This window comes from Aspergillus udagawae (assembly GCF_001078395.1).
Source record: "Aspergillus udagawae IFM 46973 DNA, scaffold_2, whole genome shotgun sequence".
In the NCBI taxonomy this organism is placed as follows: domain Eukaryota; kingdom Fungi; phylum Ascomycota; class Eurotiomycetes; order Eurotiales; family Aspergillaceae; genus Aspergillus; species Aspergillus udagawae.
Window position 1 is genome coordinate 1318214 of NW_025091265.1, and position 14562 is coordinate 1332775.

General features: G+C 49.2%; 5 protein-coding genes and 1 non-coding gene across 6 annotated transcripts; 3 read left to right on the forward strand and 3 right to left on the reverse strand.

Annotated features, from left to right (window-relative positions):
- Positions 1 to 1091: 1091 nt before the first annotated feature.
- Aud_002793 (glycosyltransferase family 2 protein) lies at positions 1092 to 3440 on the forward strand (the record flags this gene model as incomplete). Its single annotated transcript, XM_043287753.1, has 3 exons — positions 1092 to 1334; positions 1411 to 2130; positions 2187 to 3440. 3 exons carry the CDS (start codon positions 1092 to 1094, stop codon positions 3438 to 3440), a joined length of 2217 nt encoding a protein of 738 aa, XP_043143688.1.
- A 2002-nt stretch (positions 3441 to 5442) lies between these two features.
- Aud_002794 (uncharacterized protein) lies at positions 5443 to 7005 on the reverse strand (the record flags this gene model as incomplete). The annotated part of the gene is made up of 4 exons (XM_043287754.1): positions 5443 to 5877; positions 5943 to 6143; positions 6232 to 6472; positions 6542 to 7005. 4 exons carry the CDS (start codon positions 7003 to 7005, stop codon positions 5443 to 5445), a joined length of 1341 nt encoding a protein of 446 aa, XP_043143689.1.
- Positions 7006 to 8056: 1051 nt separating this feature from the next.
- On the forward strand, positions 8057 to 9073 carry Aud_002795 (uncharacterized protein; the record flags this gene model as incomplete). Its single annotated transcript, XM_043287755.1, has 4 exons — positions 8057 to 8196; positions 8252 to 8437; positions 8490 to 8775; positions 8831 to 9073. 4 exons carry the CDS (start codon positions 8057 to 8059, stop codon positions 9071 to 9073), a joined length of 855 nt encoding a protein of 284 aa, XP_043143690.1.
- Positions 9074 to 10514: 1441 nt separating this feature from the next.
- Aud_002796 (uncharacterized protein) lies at positions 10515 to 11740 on the forward strand (the record flags this gene model as incomplete). Its single annotated transcript, XM_043287756.1, has 2 exons — positions 10515 to 11152; positions 11236 to 11740. The coding sequence occupies 2 exons, from the start codon at positions 10515 to 10517 to the stop codon at positions 11738 to 11740; spliced, it is 1143 nt and encodes a 380-aa protein (XP_043143691.1).
- A 180-nt stretch (positions 11741 to 11920) lies between these two features.
- Aud_002797 lies at positions 11921 to 12008 on the reverse strand. Its single transcript has one exon. It is a non-coding gene; the product is annotated as a tRNA-Asp (tRNA).
- Positions 12009 to 12574: 566 nt separating this feature from the next.
- On the reverse strand, positions 12575 to 13968 carry Aud_002798 (uncharacterized protein; the record flags this gene model as incomplete). The annotated part of the gene is made up of 3 exons (XM_043287757.1): positions 12575 to 13053; positions 13133 to 13730; positions 13786 to 13968. The coding sequence occupies 3 exons, from the start codon at positions 13966 to 13968 to the stop codon at positions 12575 to 12577; spliced, it is 1260 nt and encodes a 419-aa protein (XP_043143692.1).
- Between the last annotated feature and the right edge of the window lie 594 nt (positions 13969 to 14562).

The window sequence follows — 14562 nt, forward strand, 5'->3', positions numbered from 1 at the left end:
TTGGTCCAGTGGGGAGAGGGCGGTTATCAGCAAACATTTGCCTTGGGTATCTGTAGATGTAAGGAAGGCGTAACTTACAGGAAAAGAAATTGATTTGTTTTCATAGTGTGATTTATTGAGTGGAAGATCAGGGACTAAAACAGACTAATCATATGCAACGACCGGGAGGGTCCCTGATAAAGTGGAGCTGATTGGCTGTGAAACTGGTCTAGTGGCTGTAATGAGGTACAGATCCTTGAAATTTAAGATATTAGGTAAGAGGGCAGTGCAACCAAGGATCCTTCGAGAATACTGGAAATGTATTGGCCTGGGTGTCTCCGAGAAGCATTTCCGGCAAGGTTGGCAGGGGAAATTTCCTCTTTAGTTATATTCTAGCTGATACTTTGTTGGTAATGTTGAGGGAGTCGACCATGGAAGAGTTTCGAATAACGTGCCTTACCTGTATCGAATCCGTAACTGGCAGAACAAGAAGGATGACGCAAGCGGAAAACCCTTCTAAGTGGGATCTATTTATATTAGCTTATCACAGGCTAGTGCGCAAACGGTGTGGCCCCACCACCACTCTTATCGCTGCATCCAGATCACACTAGTTTCAGGGCCTCAGCCATTCATAAGAAGTAATTAAAATAAGCCAAGGCAACTGTTAAATGAGCACTAAATTACTGTGGGCAGATCTTTGCGGTAGGTCGCATGCTCTGGTTACCTTGGCCTTGGTTAGTACTGGACTACTGTTAAATAATAGAAAAAAAAAAAATTCACAACACAGCAGAGAGGATCTCCGCCGTAGGACTGCATAGTGATAAGAAATAAGTACCTACGGAAGACGCCGGACAAGGAACAGGCGCCTCTCGCCCTCGCCCATCTTCCTGCCTCGTCTCTCGTTGAATCTGTCCATCCACCTCTAATCCTACTTCCCTTGGTATTCCAGAGCTCTCTGAGCTTATCACACTCGTTTAATTACCTGGGAGTAGTTCTTTAAATTCCAATCAGAATATCTCGCTTTTCCCCTTCATACTTCGAACACTTCGACACATTCCGATCCGACTGTTACGCAGCTTATTGTCACCTATTTTGCCGCACCCAAGGTCAAAATGAGCGGGCGCTATGGCCAGGAAGATCAAGAAGAGAAGTTCGGGCTTCAAGTCCACCGTCGAGGCCACCAAAATCACAGCAGTTTCGACTCGCTAGATCAGCTTCCACCGGGAGCTCAGACGCCTATTCGTGCCGGTGAGATTCCTCTGGAGGACTATGCGTCTCCCGGATATCATTTCGCAACGGCTCGGTCGTCTCTCTGTCCAGAATCGTTTGACTCTCGTTCAGCATCACCATCTCCGGTAATTACATTCCCTCTCCTTCCTACCTTTGCTTCTCTTTATGCATCACCAAACTAACAAATATCTCGGTCACCAGTATCAAAACAATCAGCTGCTTCAAAGCCATCAGAGTCTCGCTCCTCTCGTCGATGCCCCCGCGTCACCGTTATATGCAAAAGATTGGGTCCAGTCCGGGTCGATCGCTCGCCTTCACAAGCGTGATGATGCCGACATCTGGAGAGGATGGAAGCGATGGGTCTTTAGCCTTGTTCCCTTCCTCACGCTGGCTAACACTGGTCTCTACCTCTTCTACCTTGGGCTGCGCATCGCCTGTATTATTCTGGCTCAAAAAGCAGCTGGATACACTTACGCCGGAGCATGGGTTTTCGTAGCTATCGAGATCACTGTTGCGATCCCCTCCTTGATGCACAACGGCTGGACTATGATGGCACTGAAGAAAAGAGGCCGACCCAAGCTGCGACTGACCGGAAATGATGTTCCTACCGTGGATGTTTTCGTCACCTGTTGCGGAGAACAGGACGAGGTTGTGCTGGATACCGTCCGTGGAGCGTGCGATCAAGACTACCCCCGCGACAGGTTCAGGGTCATTGTCCTCGATGACGGCAAGTCGGCCACCCTGGAGGCTTCCGTCCGCCAGCTCGCCATTACTCACCCCAATCTCATCTACATGGCGCGAGAGAAGATTCCTGGCAAACCACACCACTTCAAGGCGGGCAACCTCAATTATGGCCTTGAGCAGGTGCATCATTTGCCTGGAGGCGCCGGCCAATTCATGGCGGCGCTGGATGCTGATATGGTAATTTCCACTGGCGTTTCATCTTGACTCAGGCCGTCTCCTAACTAGCTTCATAGATCCCCGAGCAAGATTGGCTGCGTGCTGTCCTTCCTCATCTCCTTGTCGATCCCAAGATGGCCCTTGCATGCCCGCCGCAGCTCTTCTACAACACCCCTCCGTCTGACCCTCTCGCACAGAGTCTGGATTTCTTCGTGCATGTGATTGAGCCAATCAAGGATGCGATGGGTGTCGCTTGGTGCACTGGTTCCGGTTACGTCGTTCGACGCGAGGCCCTGGACGAGATCGGCAACTTCCCTCTCGGCTCGTTGGCCGAAGACGTCGCAACCTCCACACTGATGCTTGGGAAGGGATGGAAGACCGCGTACATCCATGAACCTCTTCAGTTTGGTACCGTGCCGGAAGACTTTGGCGGACATCTCAAGCAGCGTACGCGATGGGCGATCGGAACCGTCGACACCGCAGTGAAGCTCAAATTTTGTCTGTGGGGTGACAGCGTCCGGCAGATGACAGCTGCCCAGCGCTTTTCGGGATTTCTCTACGCAACACTGAGCTTGTACACCCTCCTTCTCACGGCCTCGATTTTCGCCATCCCCGTTATTCTCCTGTGGGGCAAGCAGCTTGTTGCCTATGCGACTCAGGAGCAACTTCGTTGGCTCATCTGGGCCTGCTTCGCCTCGACCATTTCCAACCGAATCTGCGAGTTCGCCCTCTTCATCCCCGCTGGCTACCACACCGGACAGAGGGGCTCGCGCTACCAGCTCTGGATGGCACCCTACATTGCCCTTTGTATTGTCCGCTCATTCATCCTCCCTAGATGGCTTGGTGGCCAGACACAGGCCTTCAAGCCGACCGGCTCACTCAGCTCGGCACTCGAAGAGCGTGATCGGAACCGGAGGAAGAACATGTTCGTTCGCCTGCGCGTGATTCTGCTCAACTACATGGCCTTCTTTCACCTTGCCTTTGTGTATGTCACACTCGTCGCGGTCGTCATCTCCTCGTATCGCTGCTTCGCGCAGGAGAAGAGCTTCCGAGATGTCATTCTCTGCTTGATCACCCACGCCTTCTGGCCCCCGCTGACATTCCTTTTCATCTGCACTTCCCTCTGGACTCCTGTCGCTTACGCCGTCGACCCACCGGTGATGCCCGACCGTGAGGACCTGTTGATCCGAGACCCCAAGACGGGAGTTGCGCATCCGACTCACCGGAGCAAGAAGATTGCGTTCGGTGGTCAGGCGGCCTGGTTCGAGCTGGAGTATACAGTGGCAACGGCTGCTACGATTCTGATCTTTGTGTACTCATTCATTTTCTAAAACGATGTAAATGTGTCGTGGTCTCTGTGATGCATTTGATGGCTGGAGCGGCGTTGGGCTTTGCATTGTTCTAGACATCGCTCTACTGCATCCAAGCATTTTACCCACATAATGAATTCCAAATACGATGTCTATATTTCTATAATATGGGAATATGCGAAAGCTAATGAATCTTAGGAGAATAATCTCTAGACAGTATTTATCAATTAGTGACACGCTCCTCGAACACGTAAAATTGTAGGTGCCGACGCATACACTACCCTGCAAAGCATACGGAGTATGTACAGCCAGCGTACCTTACATCCAGCTAGGGCGTAGGGAACAACAATGCCACCCAAGCAAGGGAGAAGACAGGATAATTATGAATATCAGTCTAATGAGTTGATATACGCAATCTATTTGAGTTATTTAAAGTTGAGTTCGCAGATCGCTAATAGCGGCGGTGATGATCACAAGAACTTAATATACGAAGTACTCGGACCCATGTTTTATTTGCTTGGCCGCCTTACCGGATGAGGAGCGGCCCCCTGAGCGGCTTCTGGCTGTGACGTGGGTAAAGTCTCTCAGAGTGTATGATAATAATGAGGACACTTCCTTGCAGGGCTGTAGGATCTTCGTCAAATGCTAGGTCTGAAGTTGAATTTGAGCGGAGAGCGGCCTTGTTGCGTTGTTTGGGACTCGCTGCATGCGCTCATGAAGACCACGTGACTATAGCAGCCCTCTGTGGGTGGTAGGTCTATATGACGACTTGGGGAGATGGTATATAGGATGCCGGGCTTGGAAATGAACTGCAGAATAGAGAGTTCTGAGGGAAAGTAGGCCAGAATCTCTAACTGGGTCTCGTCTTTTTGTTTGTGTACGACTGGAATGCAATCACCTTACTTCACCGAGTAGTATAATATGTACAGGCATCACGCTCAACGTGAACAGAGAAACATAACCAAAACATAGTTTATTTCATCCTCTTCAAGGGATGCGCCTAGTTGCGCGTCGCCCCAATAGCGGCATAACCCCATCAGCCATCTAGGCGCGAGTCTTGTTAGCGGCCCAGCATCGGATGAAGGCGTCTTTTACTGCCTTTTGGCCGTTGACTGCGAACTTGCGCCTTTTGAGGATCCGTCTCTGTAGGAAAGTCTGCCTGCACTTTCGGCAATTTCCGAGGCCTTTCTGTGGGCAGCGGTGTAATTGACAGGACTGGATATTGAGTCGGACCACGCGTCCATAAGAAGGTAGGCTCTGCGACAGGTGCTTTTTGTCTGTTTTTATCGGAGACATTATTGCCGTTTGAAGATGGAGCGACTTCCTCGTGAGAAGTCGCTTGGCCTTTGACTTCTGTCGAAACCGGCCAAGAGACCCTTGACAAAAAAAAAAAAAAGTACAGACAGATGAGGTTGAGAGCAGTGACTGACACGATGAACGAGTGGCGTCGCTTGATGTGCATGTTTAAAGAATGACTGGTTCTGGTGAGACCAAGCAGAAGGAATAGAAACCAATGCGGCACGTAAATGAAACTTATTGCTTAGATGAAATCACATTCGGCACATAGATTAATCGATTTGTTGTAGTCTACATTGCCAGAGACCTGGGATGGAAACGAAAAGTTGAGATGGGACTTTTGACCCTAGACGTGGGCGCTTAAAAGAGTTCTGGGGTAGTGATATTCAACACTGGGTGCCAAAATACTACAAATTCTATCCTTGACGTCGCAATTTCATCTGAATCTTGCTTAATACATAAAACTTTCGAGCTACACAGACTCAGCTTGACAGCAAGTTTGAATTCCCTTTACACCACGAAGAAAGCCATTGAGATAACAGACACTCCCGAAGTATTGTCCAACGTGGTGAAAGTAATTTTCCAATCAAATTCAAAGGTATAACGAAGCAAATAAAAAGCAAATAAAAAAGCCACTAGCCCTCGAGGCCATTTCTCTGGAAACTTGAACTTTAGAATTGGTTGACGCGACTGGCGAGCCTATCGGATTCTTCAACTGGCGCTAGCATCATAGGAACGGGACATAACTCAGCTCCTCTGGTGTCTGTGGGTCGAGGTCCCTCGAAACAGGCGCTCTGTGTAACTCATGCTCGTCGGATCTAGTGATAGGGTGACCCCCCTCCTGCTTTGGAGCGGAGGTGCTTGGTACTTGTACTTCCTGCTCGTCCGACCGAGTGAACAGACGCCTTTCGGGATCCGATTCGAAAGGCAAGGAGGGATCTCTGGGAGGGCTCTCAGGCTTTCCAGGTTGAAATATATCACGGCCCCCAGAGATTACACGTGGACGGCTGCGAATCGACCTCAGAAAGTTCTTCACCCGAACGCTGCCTTGCCTGGCTATTGTCAGACTGAGACGTGACATGGTCTCTGGGATCTCCTCGGGAAGCTCCTCTTGCGATGACCCAGCGGCGCTGTGCCCCGGAATGGTCGGTGGGGTCTCGGGCTGTTTTTCCTGTTAACACCTTCACGGCTATTGGTAGGATGGTTGCTAGGGACATATTGACTCACGCCGAAGAAGTTCTTTGGATCAACAGTGTCGCCAACTCTATTACTCGCCATGAATCGCATAAGAAGATCCATGTTGTCCGTCGCTTCTTCAGGGGAGTTGAATCTGATAAAGCCACTCTTTCGAATAACAATTCCTCCACGATTGTTGTGTGCTTGTAGGATCCGCACCTTCCTTCTTCCGAGCAAAGAAATAACCATTACCTTTGGAAGAGATCACTTGTTAGTACCAACGCGGCAAACGGAAAAGAAAAGACCTCCGAATGGACGGGAACGTCAGGTCACAACTTACAGGGATAACGCTGTGATCCTCGTACTCAGGGTCTGCGAGCCGTGTGATGATCGCTGCCGCGATCGATGTAAGCTCTGCTCGCAGAAGTCTCTCGTCAGGTTCGTATCCCAAAATCAAACTAAACATGACATGAGTAGTAGAACAGCTCGTTAGAGTCGTAAATGCGTTGCCGGGATTCCATTCCAGTGATTCGAAGACAAAGTTATCAAACTCGTCATCGATAATGGAAGGAGAGAAATCGCTATCAATTTTACATACTGGTTAACAGAATGCCAAAGGTAATGAAATGGCGGGGTCTTTCACCACTTACGTCCCGAGCCAGCCGCTCAATCGCTTCAAGCTAAGAGATCTTTCTCCCGGGACTTCACGAGGGAGTGTTGAAAATGTCGACATTATGTTCGAGGACAGCGAGTGTGCGCTATCATGAGCAGTTCTCTCATAGTGTGAGGGCCCTGACAGTACTTTTTTGGTAAATTCGTATTTCTTCTTAGTCTCAGCATCACGGAGGTCCACGGGAGGGAGCTGTTCGGGAGGCAGTGGTTCGAAGAAGACAGGAAGAAAGGGGTCTGGATAGGTGCCGTGGTTAGCCAGATCCAGATCTCTGCAGTCTGTCTTCAGTGTCATTAAAAGCTCAGTGTCGATGTGAGTGCCAAAACTGCAGTGTTCCTCGATGAGATCGTAGATTTCGTCCATCACTTCGACAGCCTTTGCATGGGCTGCCTTTTTCTCTGCCACACCTCTTCGATCGAAGAGAGAGCGAATGCGAAGAGACATCTTTAGTGATGAAGAGTCGTGGCTGGTACATAGAGAGGGTGGTGTAAAAGGCAAGTGTGAGCGGTGGTCAAGAGTGTCTACATGTTGCCTAAACGAGATGTCGTCACCACACTTCCAGGAGACGAATGTGATCCAGGAAGTCATGTAATCTCTTCGAGATATACTCCACCTGTGTCTTGAGAACTTCGGGAAGCTCTGACAATTGCAATCCATCATGAAGTATAGCATCGGACCGCGGATGTTCACCAACCACATATCTTTCATCTCCGTGGGGCAAAAATCCAAGTATTTATATGCAGAAACACTACGGCTTGAAGCTCCTTTCTCTAGGAGTAAGCTCAGGTGGTTCGTAAAATGACCCCGCACTCTCGCTGTTTGCTAGCATTATACCCTTGCGATATGCTACATAGTCCAGGCATCCATGGTTATAATAGGGGATCACTAATACCTGCTGTGTAGATATGCGGAGTCATAGGAGGGAACCATGCAGCGTGCATCTAAAAAAACCCCAAGGGCTCCTGAACGTTCACCCGCACCATATATACCTGCTAAAGATGCGATTCATCCGAAGATATCTCAATCGTGAAGGCGTACATTTTTCAAGGGTTTGCAGGTCAAGCACAGGAAGCCCAATATGACGCTTTTGCGTATTATGGAAGCCTCAACCCAGGGTATAGTAATCCTCTACCTACCTAGGTAACTCTGCAGTGATACGCATCAGACATCAGGATTTGGCAATGCAGATAACCCAAGCACCAATATATTACAGGCTTCTAAGGAAAAGCCGGTGGTAAAGTTTGCCATATGTAATGAGAACGCAATGAGGGTTGTGATACCTCAGGCACCACGCAGTTCCTTTACTATTAATGTTCTGTTCCTGCCTCGAAGCCCTCACTTTATCTTCTTCCTCACTGGTCCCGCTCGATTTTGTCGCGGTTTCTATTTGACTCCTTCCTTACACGATCATCTGAGCCAACGTCGCTCCTTCTCTATCGCACATCCCTCCCCGTTACTACTTTTATCTTCCACCTTCCTCCGTCTCTTTTGTACCATGAGCGAACCCGTCAACATGCACCTCACAGCGAGGATCCAATTCCTCCTGAATAAAGCCGGCTGGGGGTCCATTCAGGTAACGCTGGACGAATTCAATGAGGTCGAACACTTTCTCGAGGACGAGAGAAAACATATCAAGTAAGTATACTTCTCATATATACATACGCTCGCTAATGGACGACTACTATGCAAGATACACCTATAACTCTTTTACCGGTATTCTCCGTTTCAGAATGCCTACTTGGATGCATGAGAGCGCTATAACCTGGATGTATCGATGGGCAATGCAAATGGTACTGTTAGGTGACGTCGACTTGAAATCACTAGACGTTTGCACAAATGTCACCCTACGCAATTTCCAAGGACGCTATCTTCAGAGGTAGGTCAGCCATGAGCTGTTCTCCTTCACAATGGTCCTAACCATGTTTTAGCCAAAAGATCCCCGATGTGTTTGTCATCCCAAAGGTCCCTGCCACCCCAAACAACAATACGATCTGGCCAACGGTTGCCCTGGAGATCGGGTACTCAGAATCATTCGATGCTCTGGAGCAAGATGCAGATTTGCTGTTGCAAGGTTCTGAGGGCCGGATCAAAATCGTGATCCTTGTCAAGCTGGAGCCGCTGAAAGAAGACGAAACAATCATTCAGGCGGCGTTTGTGGAAGTACATGTTTTCGACCCCGATTCCGGCCAAAGACGTGTGCACGGCCGAAGAATGGTAAGCCAACTTATTATTGTCCGGTAATATGTATCAAATTCTAATCATATCTCAGACTCTCTATCCTCCTCCCCGCAATCGCGCCCATCAGGGCATTAGACTTGAATGGGAAGACATTCTCGGCGACCAGCTGGACCTTCACCTCTCAGATTCGGAAAGGCCGCCATCGTTAATGCTTGACGATCTCCGGGAACAAATTGAAGACTACACCATGAGACATTTACTGCAGCGAGAACAGAAAACGGATATTCCTACTGATGGTGGAACTACTGAAAACGACGAAGACGATGGTTCATGATGAGTTGATTTATTGCTAGGAAGTAGGTACAGGGGGTTGCAGGGATATCGCTACTGAGTAGACAATTAATGGGATTGCATGGATACGAAGCGTTTTCGGCTGGTGATGTTTACCTATAGAGCATACCTTAGGTAGATCCTGATGGACGGAAATCACATCGAAGCGCGCTGGGCGGCGATGCTGCCCAGTTTGCGTTTGTCAAGGGAATCCGTACTGTGTCTATCTCCTGTAACAAACTAATCAACTGTGAAGCTCCTGATCTCCCCAGAGCGGCATTGATCTTCTCTCAAGTTTGTGGCCTAGACTCAGGTCCATAAGGAGTATCTTGGCAGCCTGAAGAGTATGCCAATGCAGATTTATTCCTCGCGACGAAGACTTTTGGATCATGGTGTACGCACGACCCGATCCAAATGAACCAATTCGGGCATAATTGCTCGTCGGCGGCCAGAAGCGCAGCTCAAGGACCTGCATCTTTCAGCAAGCTACGGAATCCAACAGTGCCTTTAGGTTCAGCTGTGGGTAGTGCGCTAGCTTATCTAGGTTCACCACCAATAGGGTCCCGCTTTACAGCTGGTCAAATTCGCCGATCCAGAGTTCATGGCATTAATGGTTTGCTGGTCAAGGGATGTCCAACAGGCTTGCCGGAAGCAGGTAGTCAAGCAGACGCAGAAAATAGACGACCACCTGCTTAGAGGAGCGAAGGTTGTGGCTGAACCGGAGCCGGCTGGTTGGGACTCGGCAGTCGGGACGAGGAAAAAAGGAGAAGGGAAATCTTTCCAGTTGACTGGGAACCTAGGATACGAGAAATGACATCATTGCTAACCCATCATTCTAGAAGTCTTTGATAGAGTTGGGCTGCTGTACTCTGGTAAAAGTCTAAAAGGCGCCTGGCAATGGCAGGATGAGATTCAAGACTCGAGAAATAGATTCACGGCTAATGGCCGGGACGACGGAATGACCATTCCTGGACCCTAGCTGACAGCCTAAGGCACCTCCTGTCATGTGTAAAATTTTCTAATTGGTGGAGGAGACACCTCGGGACTCCATCGAGACCGTCGTTACTGGTTTCATTTGTTGACATGGCGGGCTATTGACCTGGTGCAAATTGGCAGCTCCACAGTCCGACAATGCCCCTGTTGATCCCGAGTTCCAGACATCACACGATGATTTCATTGAACACGTTATCCATCATAGATTCATGCATTATTATCTGTTTTTGTTTATCTGGATTGGTGCCTGATCCTCGTCAAATACGACAGTGATCCACCTCCAATTGCACGGTCGGTCCATGAAACATCCCACCATGTTACTCGAATAATCGCCGGTTGCGCCCTTCATTTATTGTGTGAAACGTCCCCGAGGTCTTTGGTTTGTTTCCAATCTAATTGAATCAGCATTCAACAACCGGATCAGACCACCTGTTCCGCCTCCCACCCCCACCATGACCTTTCAATTCTTCCACCGCTTTCGCAATAAAGATAAGGAGAGAGAGAAAGTGAAGGGCAAAGATCAACAGAAAGACCAGCCGGAAGAGGACCCTTCACAATCAGACCCGCGAACGATCCTGGCTCGGGTAGGCATCTATCATGAAACCTGCAAGCAGAATGGCAACCGTCGCGATTTCAAGGCAATGCCTCTTCCCCCACCCCGAAGACCCTTGACTCCTCCCGATCAAGAGCTTGCGACCATCCGGAGCAGGAGCAACACTCTCACAGCCATCAACACGTCAACTACCAATTTTCTCGACCTGAACAATAACAGCACGCTTCCGCAGGACCAGAGTCTATTCTTCTCGCGTCTACCCCAAGAAATCCGTCAGCGAATATACCTTGAGCTGTTTGGTGGTCGGTCTGTCCACCTCGAATACGATTTTAGCTATGCGCCGGGCTACCGTCAGAGAGATAAGAGGCCGCCAGACCAATGGCGCTGGTGGCATCGGGTTTGTGATGAAGTGGACCACCCAAATCCCGGAGACATGTGTCGTATGAATGACCTCGAGGATCCGAAGCGGATTGGACGACGACAGTTATCGCGGTACAAGCTGAAAGGCGTGGCGTGGCTGCGAGTGTGCCGAAGAGCGTGAGCGCTGAAACGTCCTTACGATCGGCGAGATCGAGCTGACTGTGGGCCAGATACCTAGAAGCACTTCCTCTTCTCTACAGCACAAATACATTCCTCATTTCCTCATCGGTCAAGCTATGTCGATTGCCGAAAATGATTGCGCCGTCACATTTATCGCGCATCGCTTCGCTGGACATTCTGCACGTCGCAAAGGCAACTACACCGTCAACAATGACCGACTACGAGTGGGAGACATACCAAACCCTCTTCCGGACGTTACGATTAGCGTACGTTGGCGTCAGGCGCTTGCGCTTGGTTATCCATATTTTGAACAAAAGCTGCACCCCGCGCGCTGGAACAGTTCCAGAAGAGCTGGATGAAGCCTGGATTCGTCCCTGGTCGGAGCTGGCGTCTTCCCGACAGTGGGAGAAACTCGAGATTGGGCTGCAAGATAGCTGGTTTGACGACTTTTCCGCTGCTGGAAGGCGATGGGAAGCCAGGAATAGGCGTCAGCTGGAGGATCCAGGGTACTCACTGGTGCGAGTAGACGATTTCACAACATGGGATGGAAGGTTGTCGGAGATCTGGAATGCGGTTTATCTGTAGATTTATATACCGGAGTAGGCGAGATATATCCTTGCATGTTGCCTTTTTCGTATCCAAACAAATCCTAGTGCGGTTACCTTCTTGGAAGCGCAAAATAAAACATTAAGAAATCAGGACATAAACATGATTCTCCAATAAAAAGAAAGAAGAAACAAAAAAAGATATTAATGAAAAACAAATCTCCCCGACAGGGAGTCGAACCCTGGTCTCCCGCGCTCGTTCTCGTATGAGTGACAAGCGGAAATCATGACCGTTAGACCATCGAGGATTTGATGGACAATTCGAACTTATTTGTTTATATGAACTTAAGGCCTCTGTATACCTTGCAATGGCCAGAGCTCCAGCTTGTTATCCTGGCCATGTTCCCTACTTGTCTAGTGATGAGGAATGCGTCCCATGTGTCTAAAGTACGCTATCGTGTCGTCATCCCTTACTAACTGAATAGATTTGTGCTAGCTGTGTCCGAACAAATCCCTGACAGTAAACAGCATGACTGAGCTGTGTACCTGCTTCCTCTTTGCTAACTTCCAGTCTTTGTTGGCTCATCTGCATCAGTCTCCTAATCCAAGTACAAGTTCTCTCTCCTTTCCAGACTATTGCTATCTGCCGAACTGCAAAATAACAGGAATACAGTGCACTAGAATATAGTACTATTTGGTCACTCTCCAGTATGTATCAAACTCATACGTCCTTTGGCCCATTGATGGGTTTTGTGCATATATTTGAACTGTGGCTCATTGTCCTCATCCAGGTCTCTTAAGATTAGGTCAAGAAGCTGACATACTCGCGCCTGCTATCAACATACTCATGGACTGGAGGGATATTTCTTGGAAATCAAGAAGGGAGTTTCTGCAGGATGATTTGCATCGTTCTCGCAACCTGCTCTGTCCCTAGCACGTCGTCTTCGTGCTCAGCCATGAGTTTCCGGACATCCTCTAGAGCTCTAGGCAGCGGTGCTGACGCCTTTAAAGCATTAGCTCTGGATTGAAGAGATTTGACGTCCTCGCGAATACTTCGAATCAGCGCCTGATGTTCCCTGTCCGCAGAGGCTGCCTGGCGGATCATCGTGGAAGCCATTTCCACCCATGATTCAGTGTTGCTGCCCTGGGTCAAGGCACTTGACCTGGTTCTGCCACGTTTGTTGTGACCGGTGACGATGTGGGGCTCTGGTTCCCTCTTGAGTATACGGGGAGACCTGTTGTGTGCTGACGACTGTTGCTGAGGCGTGGTGGTAGGTGGTTTGACAGTAGGTTCATTCTTGACATCAAGTTCGGAGGTTCCATTTACCGCCTCAGACTTGATGGGAATGTCCTCTTTTTAAGGCAATTGACGTGGCTTTGCCACGTTTGCTGCGACGGTTGACCTGGGGCTCTGGTTTCCTCTTGGGCGTACGCGGAAGGTGAAGTTTCTGGCTTCCATTTACCACCTCTGACTTGATGGCAATTCTCTCTTTTTTCACGTCGATTATCTTTTCGGAGTCTTGCGCGTCTTCCTGTTCCTCATCTGGGTCATAAGCGACCAGGATCGCATCTTGGCCACTTTGGGTTTTCACCGCAGTGAAAACAGTGGCTCGCGTAAGGCTGGTAGGGCATTCAAGGCTCACTTCCTTGGCCCAAATAACCGGAGTCCCCGACATACCATCCCAGGAAACGCGGTCCTCATCATCGAATGTCAGACCAGTAACACCCCGCGACGAGACAATGATGGCTCCTTGGTCCTTTGCCCAGCTGGGCACCTCGATACGCCCAAAGTAGATCGAATCCCTCCTAGTATCATACGATGGTGGCTCAATGAACCAAGAATCGATCATTCTTGCTATTTCCCCACCCAAGACATATCGCCCTCCAATTTCGGGATAGTAGTATCGGTCCTTGCGCTCAATCCGCACCGCTGGACCCTGCGGTTCGCGCTCGAACCTCATTTGGCCTCTGCTGTTGAAGTCAAATGGCCAGTTCTCAGAGCGAACCTTGGCAATTTTCTTGAGGAGAAGCTTGAAGACAATCGCATCTGATAAGCGCGTGCAATGCGGGCGGGTATCCCCATACATCGTAGTCCCAGACGGCGTCCACAAGCTTCCACCACTTGGCCATCCCATCCATGTCTACTCGGTTAGTTGGCCGCGAGGGTATCTGACACCCTGGTCCGTCTATCCACCGCCATGGACGTGGGGGGAATCTTGCGTCCCTCCAGCGTGCCTCTTCGACCAGTTGTTCACTGCTCAATCCCATCTTGCTTTCTGGTCTGATTTTCTCGTCTTTTGTGTCGAAATACTTGGTACCTGTTTCGTTCGACTCCGATTGGCGGGGTTTTCAATGTATGGACTCGAGAGGCGATTCGTCTCGCGAGGAGAATCCTCATAAACAAGGGCGGCAATCGGACTGCAGGTTTGATATCAAGATGATTCAGGGGGACTGTACATCAATGCGAGCACTTGTCTATTGCGAGACATTAGGTTTGTTGTCCTGCTCCGTAGAAGGGTGTTTATGTTCTTGTTGACCCCTGCATCCATAAGTAACTATGGATGTGATCAATGCCAAACAGGCGCTACGTGACGCGCAAGGTACGGAGTACATTAAGTCCGTTGTAAAACCGGCCCTGGTATTATCTAGTTAGCACGAGCTTAACTTTAGTAATCAGTAGTCTGTAACTACCCCTATCTCAAATATCCTAAACAAAAATGCAGTAGCTTGGGATTACAGGCCATATTTATTAGATTAGTCTTTTCTTTAGCATTGGTACGCATAAATGTACAATGTAAAAAAATAGCAAACAGAAAGCAAAAGTAGGATAGCAGATACTCACGTTAGAAGAGCATTAAATTG